Source organism: Mustela erminea, chromosome 1 (genome assembly GCF_009829155.1).
Source record: "Mustela erminea isolate mMusErm1 chromosome 1, mMusErm1.Pri, whole genome shotgun sequence".
NCBI lineage: Eukaryota > Metazoa > Chordata > Mammalia > Carnivora > Mustelidae > Mustela > Mustela erminea.
The window spans coordinates 5,799,586-5,813,104 of record NC_045614.1 but is presented as its reverse complement, the minus strand read 5'-3'; the positions used below and the strand labels follow the sequence as shown (position 1 = coordinate 5,813,104).

The following is a 13,519-nucleotide window of genomic DNA, read 5'->3' as shown; positions in this document are numbered from 1 at the left end:
ATCCCTTATTAGTTTAGAGCTCACTAATGGCTTCCCAGAGCTTAGGGCTAAGGACCACGCCCCGGCCCCGGCCCTGGCCCAGAGCTGAGGACTGCTCCTGGCTGCTGTCCAGGGTGAGAAGTACCTTGCTAAGCCCGTCAACCTGCCTTCTCCTGAGAGGTCGTTGGCGCCCTGGCTCAGGAAGAGAAGAAACAGTCTAGAGAGGGGAGGCCGAGTGTATCCACCTGCCAGTGCGGGCACGGGCTGGCAAGACTTGGGCAGTCGGGGGCAAAGCCCTCAAAGAGGCCTCAGGCGGCAGAGACTGGCCTCGGAGCCCAGAACTGGCTCTGCAGGGTGAGGGTGGGGCGTAGGTCCGGGCCTGGAGCCCAGCTGCCCCACCCCCTGCACCAGCCAATCTGGGGGTGGGGGGGGCGGCGGCGCGGGGGGAGACTGGGCCCAGGGCCAGAGCACCACTGGGCAGGCAGTCCCTACGGGCACCTGGGCAGCAGAAAAGAGGCTCAGACCACAACGTACAAACACAGGCTATATTGGGGGAGGCTGGGTGGGGGCCAGGGCGGGTCAGTCCTCCTTCAGGCTCCCGAACACGGCGGCCGGCACACTCTGCTGCTCCAGCCGCACCTCTGGGGAAGCGGGGAGGCAGGGAGGACTCGGTCACTCCAGGAGGGACGGTCCTGCCCCTGCCTCCCCCAGATCTGCCCCGTCTGGCCGGCCCCTTACCGTTGGGCTCCAGGTCCATCTCGTCCTCGTCCTCGTCCTCGCCCAGCTCAATCTCCTCGGGGTTGGCCTGCTGGGCCAGCTCGGCCAGCTCCTCCCGGGAGGCGTCGCTCCTGGAGGCGGGGAGCGATCAGGGAGGGGGGCCACAGGGCTCGGCCTCCCCGGCCCCTCCGGCCCCTCCCCTCTCGAAGAAGAGCCGGCTCACCCCCTGCCCCCCACCCTTACCTCACGAACAGGATCTTGCTCTGGGCCCGTGGGGGCTGGTCCCGCTCGGCCTCAGCCGCCAGCTGCTCTGCCCGCTGCTCCAGCAGCTTCATGTCGTCCATGCCGCTCTGCCCGGGGGCCAGGTCAGACACTGGGAGGGGGAGCGTGGGGTCAGACAGCTTTGGTGGGTCCTGCCCTCCGCACAACCACACCAGCCCCCACAGCAGCCCACGGGCCCACCTCGCTCTGGGTGCTGCTGGGTGCCCCAAGCAGTCTGAGGACGCAGCCCGCAGGGAGCTCCCAGGCGCCAGTGGGGAAGGCGGAGGTGACCCCCAGAGCTCCCAGCCCAGAAGGTCCAGGCTGCGCAGGGGGCAGAGGCCAGGCTGATGGGGCCTGGCCAGGGAAAGGGGGAGCCGCGGCTGCTCACCGGTGCCTGTGGCGCTGCCTGACACCTTGAGCATTTGTGAGGCCATGAAGTTGACCTGAGTGTTGTACGTGGCCTGCACGCTGCGGCGAATCCGCAGCATCTCCCGGATGGTGTCCTCGTTGCCGTGCCGGACCTCGAAGTCCTTCCACGTCTGCCAGAAAGCCCCGGTGGTCTGTGGAGGGCGGGCGGCAGGTGTGTGAGCGGGTCGGCGTGGCTGCAGCACCCCACTGCCCACCCGCCAGGCTCTCCCCCTACCCGGGGATCACAGATCTGGGAGCAGAAGCTGTAGATGGCGCGCGCCCGGTCGATCTCGCCAAGCCGGCACTCCATGTCCGCGAAGCGCAGGCACATCTCCCGGGCGTGCTCGTCCGACAGCACCTGCCAGGCGCATAGGGGCGGGCGTCAGCAGGGTCCCCATGCCCAGGGCCGGCCTCCAGTGCCCCCAGCCACCCCCGTGGGGCACCTCGATGGCCTTCTGGTAGATGCCACGGGTGTGGGTGACGCCGTAGATCTCGGCTGCGCGCTTGATGTAGATGTTGAACATGTCGTACTGCTGGGCGGGCTCCACGGCCCTGGTGGCGCGCTCGTACACGGCCATGGCGTGCCGGGCCAGGCCCCACTCCTCCTCCAGCTGCGCGTACAGCAGGTAGAGCGCTGCGATGGGAGGACGGCGGGTCAGAGGCTGGAGCCCAGCCCGGGGCACCCTGCCCGGCCCTGCCCGGCCCTGCCCGGCCCTGCCCGCCTCACTCTTGGCGTATTTGGGAGGGCAGCCGTCCAGCGCCTGTTCAAAGAGGTCCCGCGCGCGCTCCAGCTTGCGGCCCCCATAGCGGGCGATGAACTTGGTCAGGTAGGTGCTCCAGATGTCCGACACGTTGGGCCACTTGAACAGCGAGATGCCACGCTCGTACGCCTGCCCCGGGAGAGGAAGTCATGGCCGGAAGGTGGGGGGAGCACGTCTGCCCCCCATCTCCCTTGGGCTGAGCAAGGTGGCCTTTCCCTAGCGCCCCCTCCTGACTATCGCGATGCCGTCAAAAAGGCCCATGTATGCCTCCCTCAACAAACTGCAAAGTCCCCAACAACCGGGCAGGACTAGGACTCACCAAGTCACCAGGAGGTACCCTTACGGGCCGGGGAGCTGAGGGCGTGGAGGGGCCCTCAGCTCTGCAGACACTGGAGCCCAGAGCCCCACACGGAGGCCCACACACCCAGGCCAAGGGGCAGGGCCCACGTCACTCGGGCTGGGGGTGGCCCGTGCACTGTGTACCACCTCCCCAGCTGTGTCCGGTCTCCCAAACCTGTCACGCAGCCAGGTGAGGTGTCCCTGAGTGCACATGCGCAGACCTACAACCCGGGCCTGGGCTCTGGAGCGGGAACAGCCCCCACACACCCACACCAACCCCTGCCCCATAAACATGGAAGCAGGACTCAGGGCCTCTGAAGGGGTGAATGGGGCCCCCCAAATCCGGCCAAAGCCATATCCCCAGGACCTCAGAATGGAACTGTACTTAGAGATGAGGTGTTTAAAAAGGAAACGAGCATGAAGTCGCTATAGTGAGCCCTAATTCAAGAACCGGGGTCCTTATGAGGAGATGAAGTCACAGACACACACACAGCGAAGACCATGGGAGGCCACGGGGAGAAGATGGCTGCCTGTGCCACAAGGACAGAGGCCTCAGGAGAAACCAGCCCCGCCGACACCACAATCCAAGATTTCCATCCAGCCTCTGGGACTAAGATGACACGTCTAGGTTGTTTAAGTTCCCTGGTCTGTGATGCCCCGTTAGGACAGTGAGAGGACACAACACAGTGCTCGAGGCTCTGAAGCGAACACGCTGTCATCTGGGACCCCCAGATCAGCCCCGCTCACCTTGAAGCTCTCCTCGAAGTACTTGTGCTCCTCCAGGAACATGGCGTAGTTGATGACGATCTGGGGCGTGGCGATGCGCAGGTCCAGGATACGGTCATACACGGCCTTGGTGGACTGCAAGGCAGGGGCGGGTTGGAGCAAATCCCGAGGCAGAGTCCGCAGGCGCTGTCCCCCCTTCTTTCCCCTGCAACAGGCACTTGGCCACGCAGCTCACCTGGAAGGTACCCAGGCTCTCCTCTAGGTCGGCGAGCATCGACCACACCTTCAGTGACTTGTACACACGGTTCTGCACGGGCTCCGAGCCGTCGAAGTACTCAGCACGGCGGGCGGGCAGCGCGGTGGCCTTCTGCAGGGAGCCAGCAGCGATGCGGGGGCTTAGGAGCGTCCTGGGTCCGGCCACATGGCCCTGCACACCCCACGGCCCACCCCAAGCCCGGGCTTGTGTTTACCCGCAGCAGCCGCAAGGCCTGGTCGTAGTTCTCGTGCCGGAGCTCCAGCTCGCCACACTCGCACCACACGCTGGCCAGGTCGTCCACCTGCTTGAAGCTCACCTTGGTGGCCTTCTCCAGGATGATGCGGGCCTGCCAGGGCGCGGAGAGAGGGCAGGCTGAGACCCTGCCCGCTTGCCCCCCACGAGGGTGCACATGGATACACGCGTGCAAACGTGACTGTGTCTGGGCCTCCTGCATCCTCTGGCCAAGGATGCATCGACACACACACACACACACACACACACACGGCATCGCACTCACATCATCCAGCTGCCCGTTGTCCTCGTAAAACTTGGCAAATGCGACCCACAGCGTGTGGGGCTTGCCCGTTGCCTTGAAAGGATCCACCGTCTGCACAGCCTCCGTGTATGTGTTGATGATCTAGTAGGAGGGATCGAGTCAGGTGGGACAGTCGGGCCCCCAGTGGGGGCGGGGGGTCGCGCAGCCGAGGGGAGGAACCGTCACGCACCTCCCGGGGGCGGCCCTGATGCAGGGCCACGCGCTTGTGCCACTCGTGCACGTGGTGCGGGTTCTGGCGCAGCAAGACGCTGTTGAGCAGCAGGGGCCGGCGGCCGATGAGCTGCTCGAAGCGGGCCAGCCGCAGCTCCAGGTCCACGTCATCTGGGCTCCGTGACGGGGGTCGGGGAGCACGAGTGAGGGCCTCGGCACACAGCCGCCCCACTCCCCAGACCCCACCGCGTGCCCTGGGCTTGGCGGACTCAGCCCACTGGCCACCCCAGCCGGAGACGTATACGTCATCCTGGTTACTCGCCAAAGGTTCCACGTGCTCTGGCCACCCGGCCGGCCTCCCTCCCTGCCTGCCGGCCCCCGACGGCCCTGGAGCCGCACCTCTCCCCTGCCCCAGCCGCTTAGGACCCTCGGGCCCTTGGGCCGGCCAGCCCGGGCCTTCCCTCCTTGCCAGCCCAGGACGACTGCCCAGCAGCTCACCGTCCTCCTCCCGCCCCAGTTCTGAGGCTGTCTCCATCTTGGCTGCGATCATGCTCTCTTCGAACTGTGCGTAGCTGTCAAACACCTGCGTGAAGTCGCGCACGGTCATCACGGTCCGGATGGCCTCCTCATACACATCTCGGGCCTGCGGGCAGGGGAGGGTGGAAGGAAAGTGCTGGCAGGGGAGGCATAGGTGCCCACTCACGTGAACACAGGGAGGCCAACGGCACGGCCCTGGCAGTGGTCCCGAGCCGGGATCGCCCTGCTCTGTCAGGCTCTGAGCGGCGACGGCACAGCCATGATGAGCTGTCCCCTGCCCCCGCCCCGCCAGAGTGCTCTGGGGCCCCCACTCCTCCCCAGGAAACTGACGGTGATGCTCCCTTGTGCAAAGTGAATGACGCTCAAGGGAAACGTATGTAAGGTGCCCGATACCCAGTGAGACTCGTGAGGTGACCAACCCCCGTGCCCCAAGGTCCACACCGCAGGGACCCTGGTCGCGGCTCAGCCATGAAGGGCCCCGCCGTGGCTGCGGGGCACCCCTCGTGCCAGCCCGGCCCCACTGCTGAAGCTCACGTTCTCATCACTCCTGCCCCCGCCACAGCTTGGGCCCCATCTCTCCACCCAGCCCTGGCTGGTCATCCCACGGCCCTGGCCTGGCCACTGGCCCCAGAGCCTCCTGGCTGGTCTCCTGCCATGGGCCTCAGCCTGTGGCCGCCCAGTGGCTAAAATGCAGAGCTGGTCCTGCCTCTGTCCCGCTCACGACGGGCCGGTGGCCCCCTCCTTGGCCCGCAGAGCTCTCCCCTTCCCTCGCCTTCGCCAGCCTCCCCTCTGCTCCAGCTCTACTCCCCTCTGCTCCTTCCTCCCCGAGGCCCCCAACAACCCCAGCCAGCCCCTCCAGGGACTCGTCAGAGCCCCAGGCACCGCCCCATCCCGGGCGTGCCACCCCACTGACAAGCAAGCAGAGGGACATGGAAAGGAAGGCTAACTTTTTGGGAGTGACCCTCACGCCAGGCGCCTGGGTGGCACCGGACTCCTCACAGGCGAGGGAGCAACTGTCCCTCTCACTTTGCAAATGAGGACGCCCAGGCTTGGTGGGTTTAAGGCCACCCACCCAGGAAGGACTTGGGTCTAGCCAAACCCAAGGCAGGCGTGCAGGCCAGCAGGACGTGCCCGTGTTTGCTGCGCCCACACATGCCCGCCTGCGTCCCCTGAATGCCACACGCTGGAGGGATCACCCCCTCCCCGCACCGGCTGCCGGGCCTGCTCACCTTTTCAAAGTGGCCGCTGCGGATGTAGTAGTCAGCCAGGGAGCACCAGAGCTTGCCCAGCTGGTCCGTGAAGCGGGTGAGGCCCCCACGGATGATGGCGTCCACGTTGAGCGACTGCACCTTGTCCGGGTTCTGGGAGATGAGGTCACAGAGCTCGTGCCACAGCTGCGGCGCCAGGAGAAGAAGTCTCAGCTGGGTTCCCCACAGGAGCAAGCCCTTCTGCCCTGCCCCCATCCCCCCACAGGCCCACCTGGTAGTTGGACTTGCCGGCCTTGGACACGAAGCGCTCATCGTTGACCACGGTGGCCAGGCGCTGCGCGGCTTCGTCCAGCCGGTCGCTGGACTTGAGGTACTCGATGTACTCCTCCGCGCTCTCGGGGCTGAGCTGCGCAGCGACCGGCCCCATCAGCAGTCGGGGGGCCGAGGAGCCACACCACAACACCCCCTCCCACTCGGCAGCTCTGGGTCAGCCAGCCACCACTGTCCCGGTCAAGAGCCAGCCCCACCAACCCGGCCTCAGCCACCCCTGTCCAACCCGGGTCCCACCAGTGCGGCTTCAGCCCCGCTGAATCCAAGTCTGGACTGGAATCGGTCTGGGCCCCACTGCTCCGGCTTCAACAGCAACAGAACAGCCTGCACCCTCCAGGCCTTGCTTTTTACCACAACCCGCCCTACGCGGCCAGAGACCACTGTGTTAAGTTATGTGGTATATGATAGTTGCTAGAAGTTTAAGAAAACCACACACCATCCGCACCCGGTTTCTACCTCGACACACTCCCATAGCCATTGGTCTCGCATTCCCTGCCCTCCCCGGGTGGCCGTGCTCCTGGTTTACGTGGTCAGCTCAGGGGCATCGGTCTGCCCGGTGGGACCAAACACCTCCACGTGCAGAGACTGTCCCTGTCACCTGCCCCAGGACCTGTCTCAATACTGGACGCATGGCAGGTGCTAGCAAAGGCGTGAAGAATAAACAAACTGCCGACAAGATCTGTCTCGGGAAGCCTTCTCCCCACTTCCGGCCCTGTGACATCGTGCCAGGGGCTAGCAACCAGGGAGCCCGTTCTGGGGGCCTCCGGACACGGGGCAGTGCTCCTTCCGCCTACCTTGAGGAAGCGCCGATAGCCCCGCACGGCCGTCTCGGGCAGCGGGTGGGAGCGCAGGAAGCGCAGGTACAGGGGCCAGATCCGGGAGTGCTGGGTGATGGGCAGGGCGCGGAGGGCACGGTCAAACGTGCGGCGCGTGTGCGTGACGCGGCCCTGGTCCATGAGGAACTGGCAGTAGTCCAGCCACAGACGGGGCATCTGGCGGAGCGGGACAGAGGCGCACGGTGAGCCCAGAACTCCCTCCTCCACGGCCAAGTCTAGCTCAACGGCAAGTCTACCAAGGGGGCAGGACCCAGATCCCCCCACTCTGCCCACTGCTGGGGACCAAGGCCCCCCGACCAGTTCCCCCGCCCCGCCCCGCCCGGCCTCCGCCCTCCCCACCTTGTGCATGAACACGAAGGCCCTCTCGTGGCAGTTGTTGACGTCTTCGTAGGCAGGGTCAGTGACACAGCGGTGCTTCACCTGTGCCCGGCGGGCCTTCAGGTATCGGTACCAGAGTTTGTAGCTGGGGAGGCAGGCGGGGGCAGCCGATGACCGGTCAGCCTTACGGACTCCGCGGCCCCACCCCTGTGCCCTGCCCCCACGAAGCAACTGCTGGGAGAGGGGACCTGCGGCAGGAGGACAAGTCCCTGCAACGGGGTGGGGGAGGGGAGATGTGCTGACCCGTGGGGATGGCTACTTAGTGCCAGAACGAGAGCCCCTGGGACCTCCCGGCCAGTTCTGTAAGGACAGGGAGGGGTGGGGGCCGCGGCGGGTCCCACCTGCACGGCAGCAGCTTCAGCGCCCGCTCATACAGCTGGTTGAGCCGCGGCTTCGGGGCACCTTGTTTGAACTCGATGTAGCGGAGCCAGCACTTGACCGAGAACTGGTTCCGCATGATCTCCTCCTCATAGGGGAGGTCCTCTTCTTCCTGCGGGAGCCAGGGAATGGGGAGGAGAGAGACCTGCCCTCAGAGCCTGCTCCCAGGTCCCCCCGTTCATCGGAGCCAGGGCACCAGAGACCCAGATCCTAGGGCTCAGGTCCAGGTTTACTCCTCAGAATCCCAGCGGCCACCATCTGACCCAGGCATCAGACCCCTCAATCAGGGTTCGAGGTCAGGCTCAAGACTGTCCCCCAGACACCACTCTTTTGGACTTCCGGATTGAGCCACCCACTCACTCCCTGGCCCAGATCACCGGATTCCTTAGACTCCCGGGTCCATCGCCAGACCTCACTCGGAGCTGGACACCAAGCCTTGACTCCGTACAACGTTGTCTCTTCCCAACCACCAGACCCCTGGCATCTCAGGATCCCACTAGCCAGAGCGGAGCTCAACTCTGCCCCAGAACTTGGGTAAGTTGAACTATGAATAAGGAAACCTCATCTGGAGTGGAATGGGGAAGCCCTGAAGGGGGAACTCTACCATCTGTCAATTGCAGAACCCCCACAGGAAGATTTTCTCCTTGCCTGGCAACAGCCCAGAAACTGCCAGAACTCAGGTCAACAAGAAGCCATCACCACCCCCGGAATATCATTTTCTTCTAAGAGACTTTCCTTCTAAGAGACAGTCCTCCCCTTTGTTCTTCAGACTTGCCTTTGGTTTTACCAGAGCCTGCACACACCTGCTCAAAATTCCTCTGTCAGGGGCGCCTGGGTGGCCCAGTGGGCTAAAGCCTCTGCCTTCGGCTCAGGTCATGATCCCAGGGTCTTGGGATCAAGCCCCGCATCGGGCTCTCTGCTCAGCAGAGATCTCTGTCTAGCTGTCCTAGCTGTGATCTCTGTCTGTCAAATAAATAAATGAAATCTTTTTCTAAAAATAAAGTAAAAATAAATAAATAAATAAAGTAAAAAAAAAAAAAATTCCTCTGCCACTCTTAAATCCATTTTGCTGGTAATATAACTATTGGTTTTATTTTCAGGCTCGACAGGAGCTAGACCTTTACCTCCAGAGAGGTATGGACCACCACCAAGCCTCACCAACACCGAACACCAAAACCCTGGGGAAGAGGCCAGGCCTCAATAGGGACACCTCACAGATGCTGCGGGTTCAGCTCCAAACAACCACAACACAGGCTGTATCACAATGTGGCAAGTGAATTTTCTGGTTTCCTAGTGCCCGTAAAAGTTATACTCATGCTGTGCTGCAGTCTATTAAGCGTGCAATGGCATTATGTCTAAAAAAATCACATCTTGACGAAAAAATACTTTCTTGCTCAAAAAATGCGAACCCGAGCTTTCAGTGAGTTATCTTTTTGCTGGTAGAGGGTCTCGCCTCTGTGGGGATAGCTGCTGACTGATCAGGGTGGGGGCTGCTGAAGGCTGGGGGGGCTGTGGCAATTTCATTTAAAAAAAAAAAAAAAGAGAGAAACTGGTTTACCACATCAATTGAACTGTTCCTACATGAACGACTTTTCTATAGTATGGGATCCAGCTTGACCGAGTTTTGCCTGCAGCAGGACTTCGTTCCAAACTGCCGTCAGGCCTGTCAAACTGCTGCTTGGCAACTGAGTTTCCATCACATGCTAAAAGCTCTGTTGTCGGGACATCTGGGTGGCTCAATGGGTTGGGCCTCTGCCTTTGGCTCAGGTCATGATCTCGGGGTCCTGGGATCGAGCCCCAAATCAGGCTCTCTGCTCAGCAGGGAGCCTGCTTCCCTCTCTCTCTGCCTGCCTCTCTGCCTACTTGTGATCTCTCTCCCTGTTAAATAAATAAATTTTTTTCAAAAAATAATAAAAAAAAATAAAAACTCTGTTGTCATTTCAACAATCTTCATGGCATCTTCGCTAGTAGATTCCATTTCAAGAAACCCCTTTCTTTGCTCATCGTAAGAATTCACGCACTCCTCCCCCATTCGAATTTTTTTTAAAAGATTTTATTTATTTATTTGACAAACATAGATCACAAGTAGGCAGAGAGGCAGGCAGAGAGAGACGGAGAAGCAGGCTCCCCTCTGAGCAGAGAGCCCGATGTGGGACTCGATCCCAGGACCCTGGGATCATGACCTGAGCTGAAGGAAGAGGCTTTAACCCACTGAGCCACCCAGGTGCCCCCCCCATTCAAATTTTAACATGAGACCGCAGCAAGGCAGTCTTGTTGTCAGGCTCCACTTCTAATTCTGGTTCTCTTGCCGTTTCCACCACATCTGCTGCGGTGGCTTCCTCCACTGGAGGCTAGAACCCCCCAGAGTCATCCCTGAGGACTGGAGTCAACTTCTTCCAAAATCCTGTTAAGGTTGATACTTTGACCTCTTCTCATGCATCAGAATGCTCTTAATGGCATTTCAATGGTGAAGCCTTTCCAGGAGGTTTTCAATTTGCTTTTCCCAGATCTATCAGAATAATTGCCGTCTCTGGCAGCTATACCCCCATGAAACATGTTTCTTAAATAATAAGACTTGAAAACTGAAATTACCCTTTTGGTCCGTGCACCACAAAACAGATGTTATGTTAGCAGGCATGAAAACAACATTAATCTCGTGCAGCCCTGTCAGAGCTCCGGGGTGATCGGGTGCACTGTTAGTGAGCAGTCATTTTTGGGAAGCAATCTTTACTTTCTGGGCCATAGTTCTCAATACTGGGGCTCAAAATATTTAGTAAACAGTGTTGTAAACAGATAGGCCATCATCCAAGCTTTGTTGTTCCAATTACACAGCACCGAGCAGTTTTAGCTTAATTCTTAAGGGCCCTAGGATTTTTAGAACAGCGAACAAGCACCAGCTTCGTCTTAAAGTCATCAGCAGCATTAGCCTCTAACGATAGAGTCTGCCTGTACTTTGAAGCGCTGAAGCTGGGCACTGACTTCTTCTCCTCTCTAGCTATTTAAGTTCTAAATGGCATTTTCTTCCTAGGGGAGACTTTTCCATTTATATTAAAAGTCTGTCTGGGGCGCCTGGGTGGCTCGGTAGGTTAGGCGTGTGACTCCTGATCTCAGCTCAGGTCTTGATCTCAGGGTTGTGAGAAAATAATAATAATAACAATAAATTTAAGTCTGTTTCAAGTACTCACCTTCATTAATTATCTTAAGTTTTTTTTAAGATTTTATTTATTTGCGAGAGAGAGCATGCGCGTGCACGCACACACATGTGCGCTCACACACAAGCAGGGGCAGCAGCAGAGGGAGAGGGAGAAGCAGGCTCTCCGCAGAGCTGGAAGCTGGACATGGGGCTCGATCCCAAAACCCAGTGATCATGACCCGAGCTGAAGATGGACGCTTAAAACAACCGAGCCACCCAGGCGCCCCTCAACTAGATCTTCTTCTTCTTCTTTTTTTAAAAGATTTGATTTATTTGAAAGACAGTGAGAGAAAGAGAGAGAGAGAGCAAGAGCAGGGGGAGGAGGGGGAGAAGCAGACTCTTCACTGAGCAGGGAGCCCGACGTGGGGCTCAATCCCAGGACTCTGGGATCATGAGCTGAACCTAAGGCAGACGTTTAACCAACTGAGCCACGCACGTGCCCCTAGATCTTCTTCTTTTTTTTTTTTAATTTCTTTTTTTAAAAAGATTTTATTTATTTATTTGACAGATACAGAGAGATTACAAGTAGGCAGAGAGAAGGGCAGAGAGAGGAGGAAGCAGGTTCCTGTGAAGCAGACAGCCTGATGTGGGGCTCCATCCCAGGACCCTGGGATCATGACCTGAGCTGAAGGCAGAGACTTAACCCACTGAGCCACCCAGGCACCCCCGCCCCCCAAATCTTCTGATTAACTTGCTACAGATCCTACACTGGCATTCCCTGCTTCACTTCACACTTACGTTACAGAGATGGCTTCTTTCCTTAAACCTCATGAACAAACCTCTTTTAGCTTCACACTTGGCTCCTGCAGCTCCCTCGCCTCCCTGAGGCTTTGTAGAACCAAAGAGTTAGGTTTTGCTCTGAATTAGATTTTGGATTAAGGGGATGTCGTGCCTGGTTTGATCTTCTGCCCAGACCACTAAAACTTTCTCTGTAACAGCAGTAAGGCTGTTTCACTTTTTTATCATTCATGTGTTTACTGGAGCAGCACTTCTAATTTTCTTCAAGAACTTTTCCTTTGCATTCACCACTTGGCTGTTCGGTGCAAGAGGCCTTGCTTTCAGCCTATCTCAGCTTCCAACATGCCTTCCTCATTAACCTTAATCATTTCTAGCTTTTGACTTCAAGTGAGAGGTGACTCTTCCCTTCACTGGAACACTGAGAAGCTCCTGGAGGTTATGAACTGGTCTAATTTCTTTTTTTTTTTTTAAAGATTTTATTTATTTATTTGACAGAGAGAGATCACAGGCAGGCAGAGAGACTGGCAGAGAGAGAGAGAGAGCGGGAAGCAGGCTCCCTGCTGAGCAGAGAGCCCGATGTGGGACTCGATCCCAGGACCCTGAGACCATGACCTGAGCCGAAGGCAGCGGCTTAGCCCACTGAGCCACCCAGGTGCCCCGAACTGGTCTAATTTCAATGCTGTCACGTCTCAGGGACTGGGACAGAGACAGGCAACAGCGCATGAAGCAGTCGGAACACCTACATTTATTAACTTTCCCTTTTATTTGGGTGTGGCTCCTGGTTCCCCAAAACAAAACTAATGGAAAAGTTTGAAATACTGTGAGAATTACCAAAACGTGACACAGAGACAAGAAGTTAGAAAATGCATGCCTTCAAAAAACAAAACAAAACAAAACAAAATAAAAAGAGAGAGAGAGAGAAAGATGAAAGAAAACAAAGATCTCCTGCAATAACGGTGAAGCACAATCAAAGGGCATATGTCAGTGCTCCAGATGCCAAGTCTTGGACTCTTAAGGATCCCACTGGCCATCGCCTGACCAGCTCCACATCTGACTCCAGTTCTGCGAATCCAGACACCAATCCTTTATTCCAGAAACTACAAGGCTCACGGCTAGACCTAGGCCGTTACTCAGGACACCAAGACTTTACCACAGAAACCAGAGCCCTGGCTTTGGGTCACTATCCTCTACTTCAGACGCCAAGATCTCTACGAGATTTCGCTCTGCGACCCACCCCTCTCCCCGCGCGGTCCCATTTCCACCGGAGGCCCGGGTCGCCTGGCCCTTAACTTCGGCAGCAGCTCTTCACTCAGACCACCTGGACTCCGGCACCAGAACTTAGCTCCTGGCAGCCCGACCCGCACGCCCTGCTCTCGGGTGGACAGAATTTGGCCGACACCCCCGGCGGCCAGACCCCGAGCCTCTGAAGCATCCAAGCCCTGTGCTCTCACACAGGCCACCCCCAGCCCCGCCGCGGACTCACGAAAACGAGGTCCGGCCGCTCGGACCGGGAAAGACGCGCCATCACCACCATCTTCCTGGCTCTCCAGCTACGGGCAGGAGTCGCGTTATAATGACGCCTCCTGCGGACAGCCCGCTCCCCGGGGCCAGACCTATTTTCTATTGGTTGAACCCTTTCCGACCCCACGGACCGCGTTTGTTGACTTTCGCTTAGAAGGCACAGACGACCGGAAGCAGGGAAGAGACGCCCGAAGATGACATCATCGCGAACCTCGTCTACCAATCAGCTTCAGTAATGGAGGCGATG

At 58.9% G+C, this 13,519-nt stretch overlaps 1 protein-coding gene across 1 annotated transcript; it reads right to left on the bottom strand.

Moving 5' to 3' along the window:
• Positions 1–505: 505 nt before the first annotated feature.
• On the bottom strand, positions 506–13,437 carry XAB2 (XPA binding protein 2). Its single transcript, XM_032309439.1, has 19 exons — positions 13,235–13,437; positions 7,784–7,932; positions 7,404–7,527; positions 7,023–7,220; positions 6,170–6,304; positions 5,920–6,084; positions 4,652–4,796; positions 4,173–4,324; positions 3,965–4,084; positions 3,662–3,793; positions 3,427–3,558; positions 3,213–3,326; positions 2,093–2,255; positions 1,809–1,999; positions 1,601–1,723; positions 1,346–1,517; positions 940–1,069; positions 718–827; positions 506–620 (listed from the first exon to the last, which is right to left on the bottom strand). The coding sequence occupies exons 1-19, from the start codon at positions 13,283–13,285 to the stop codon at positions 559–561; spliced, it is 2,568 nt and encodes an 855-aa protein (XP_032165330.1). The 5' UTR covers positions 13,286–13,437; the 3' UTR covers positions 506–558.
• Positions 13,438–13,519: the final 82 nt, after the last annotated feature.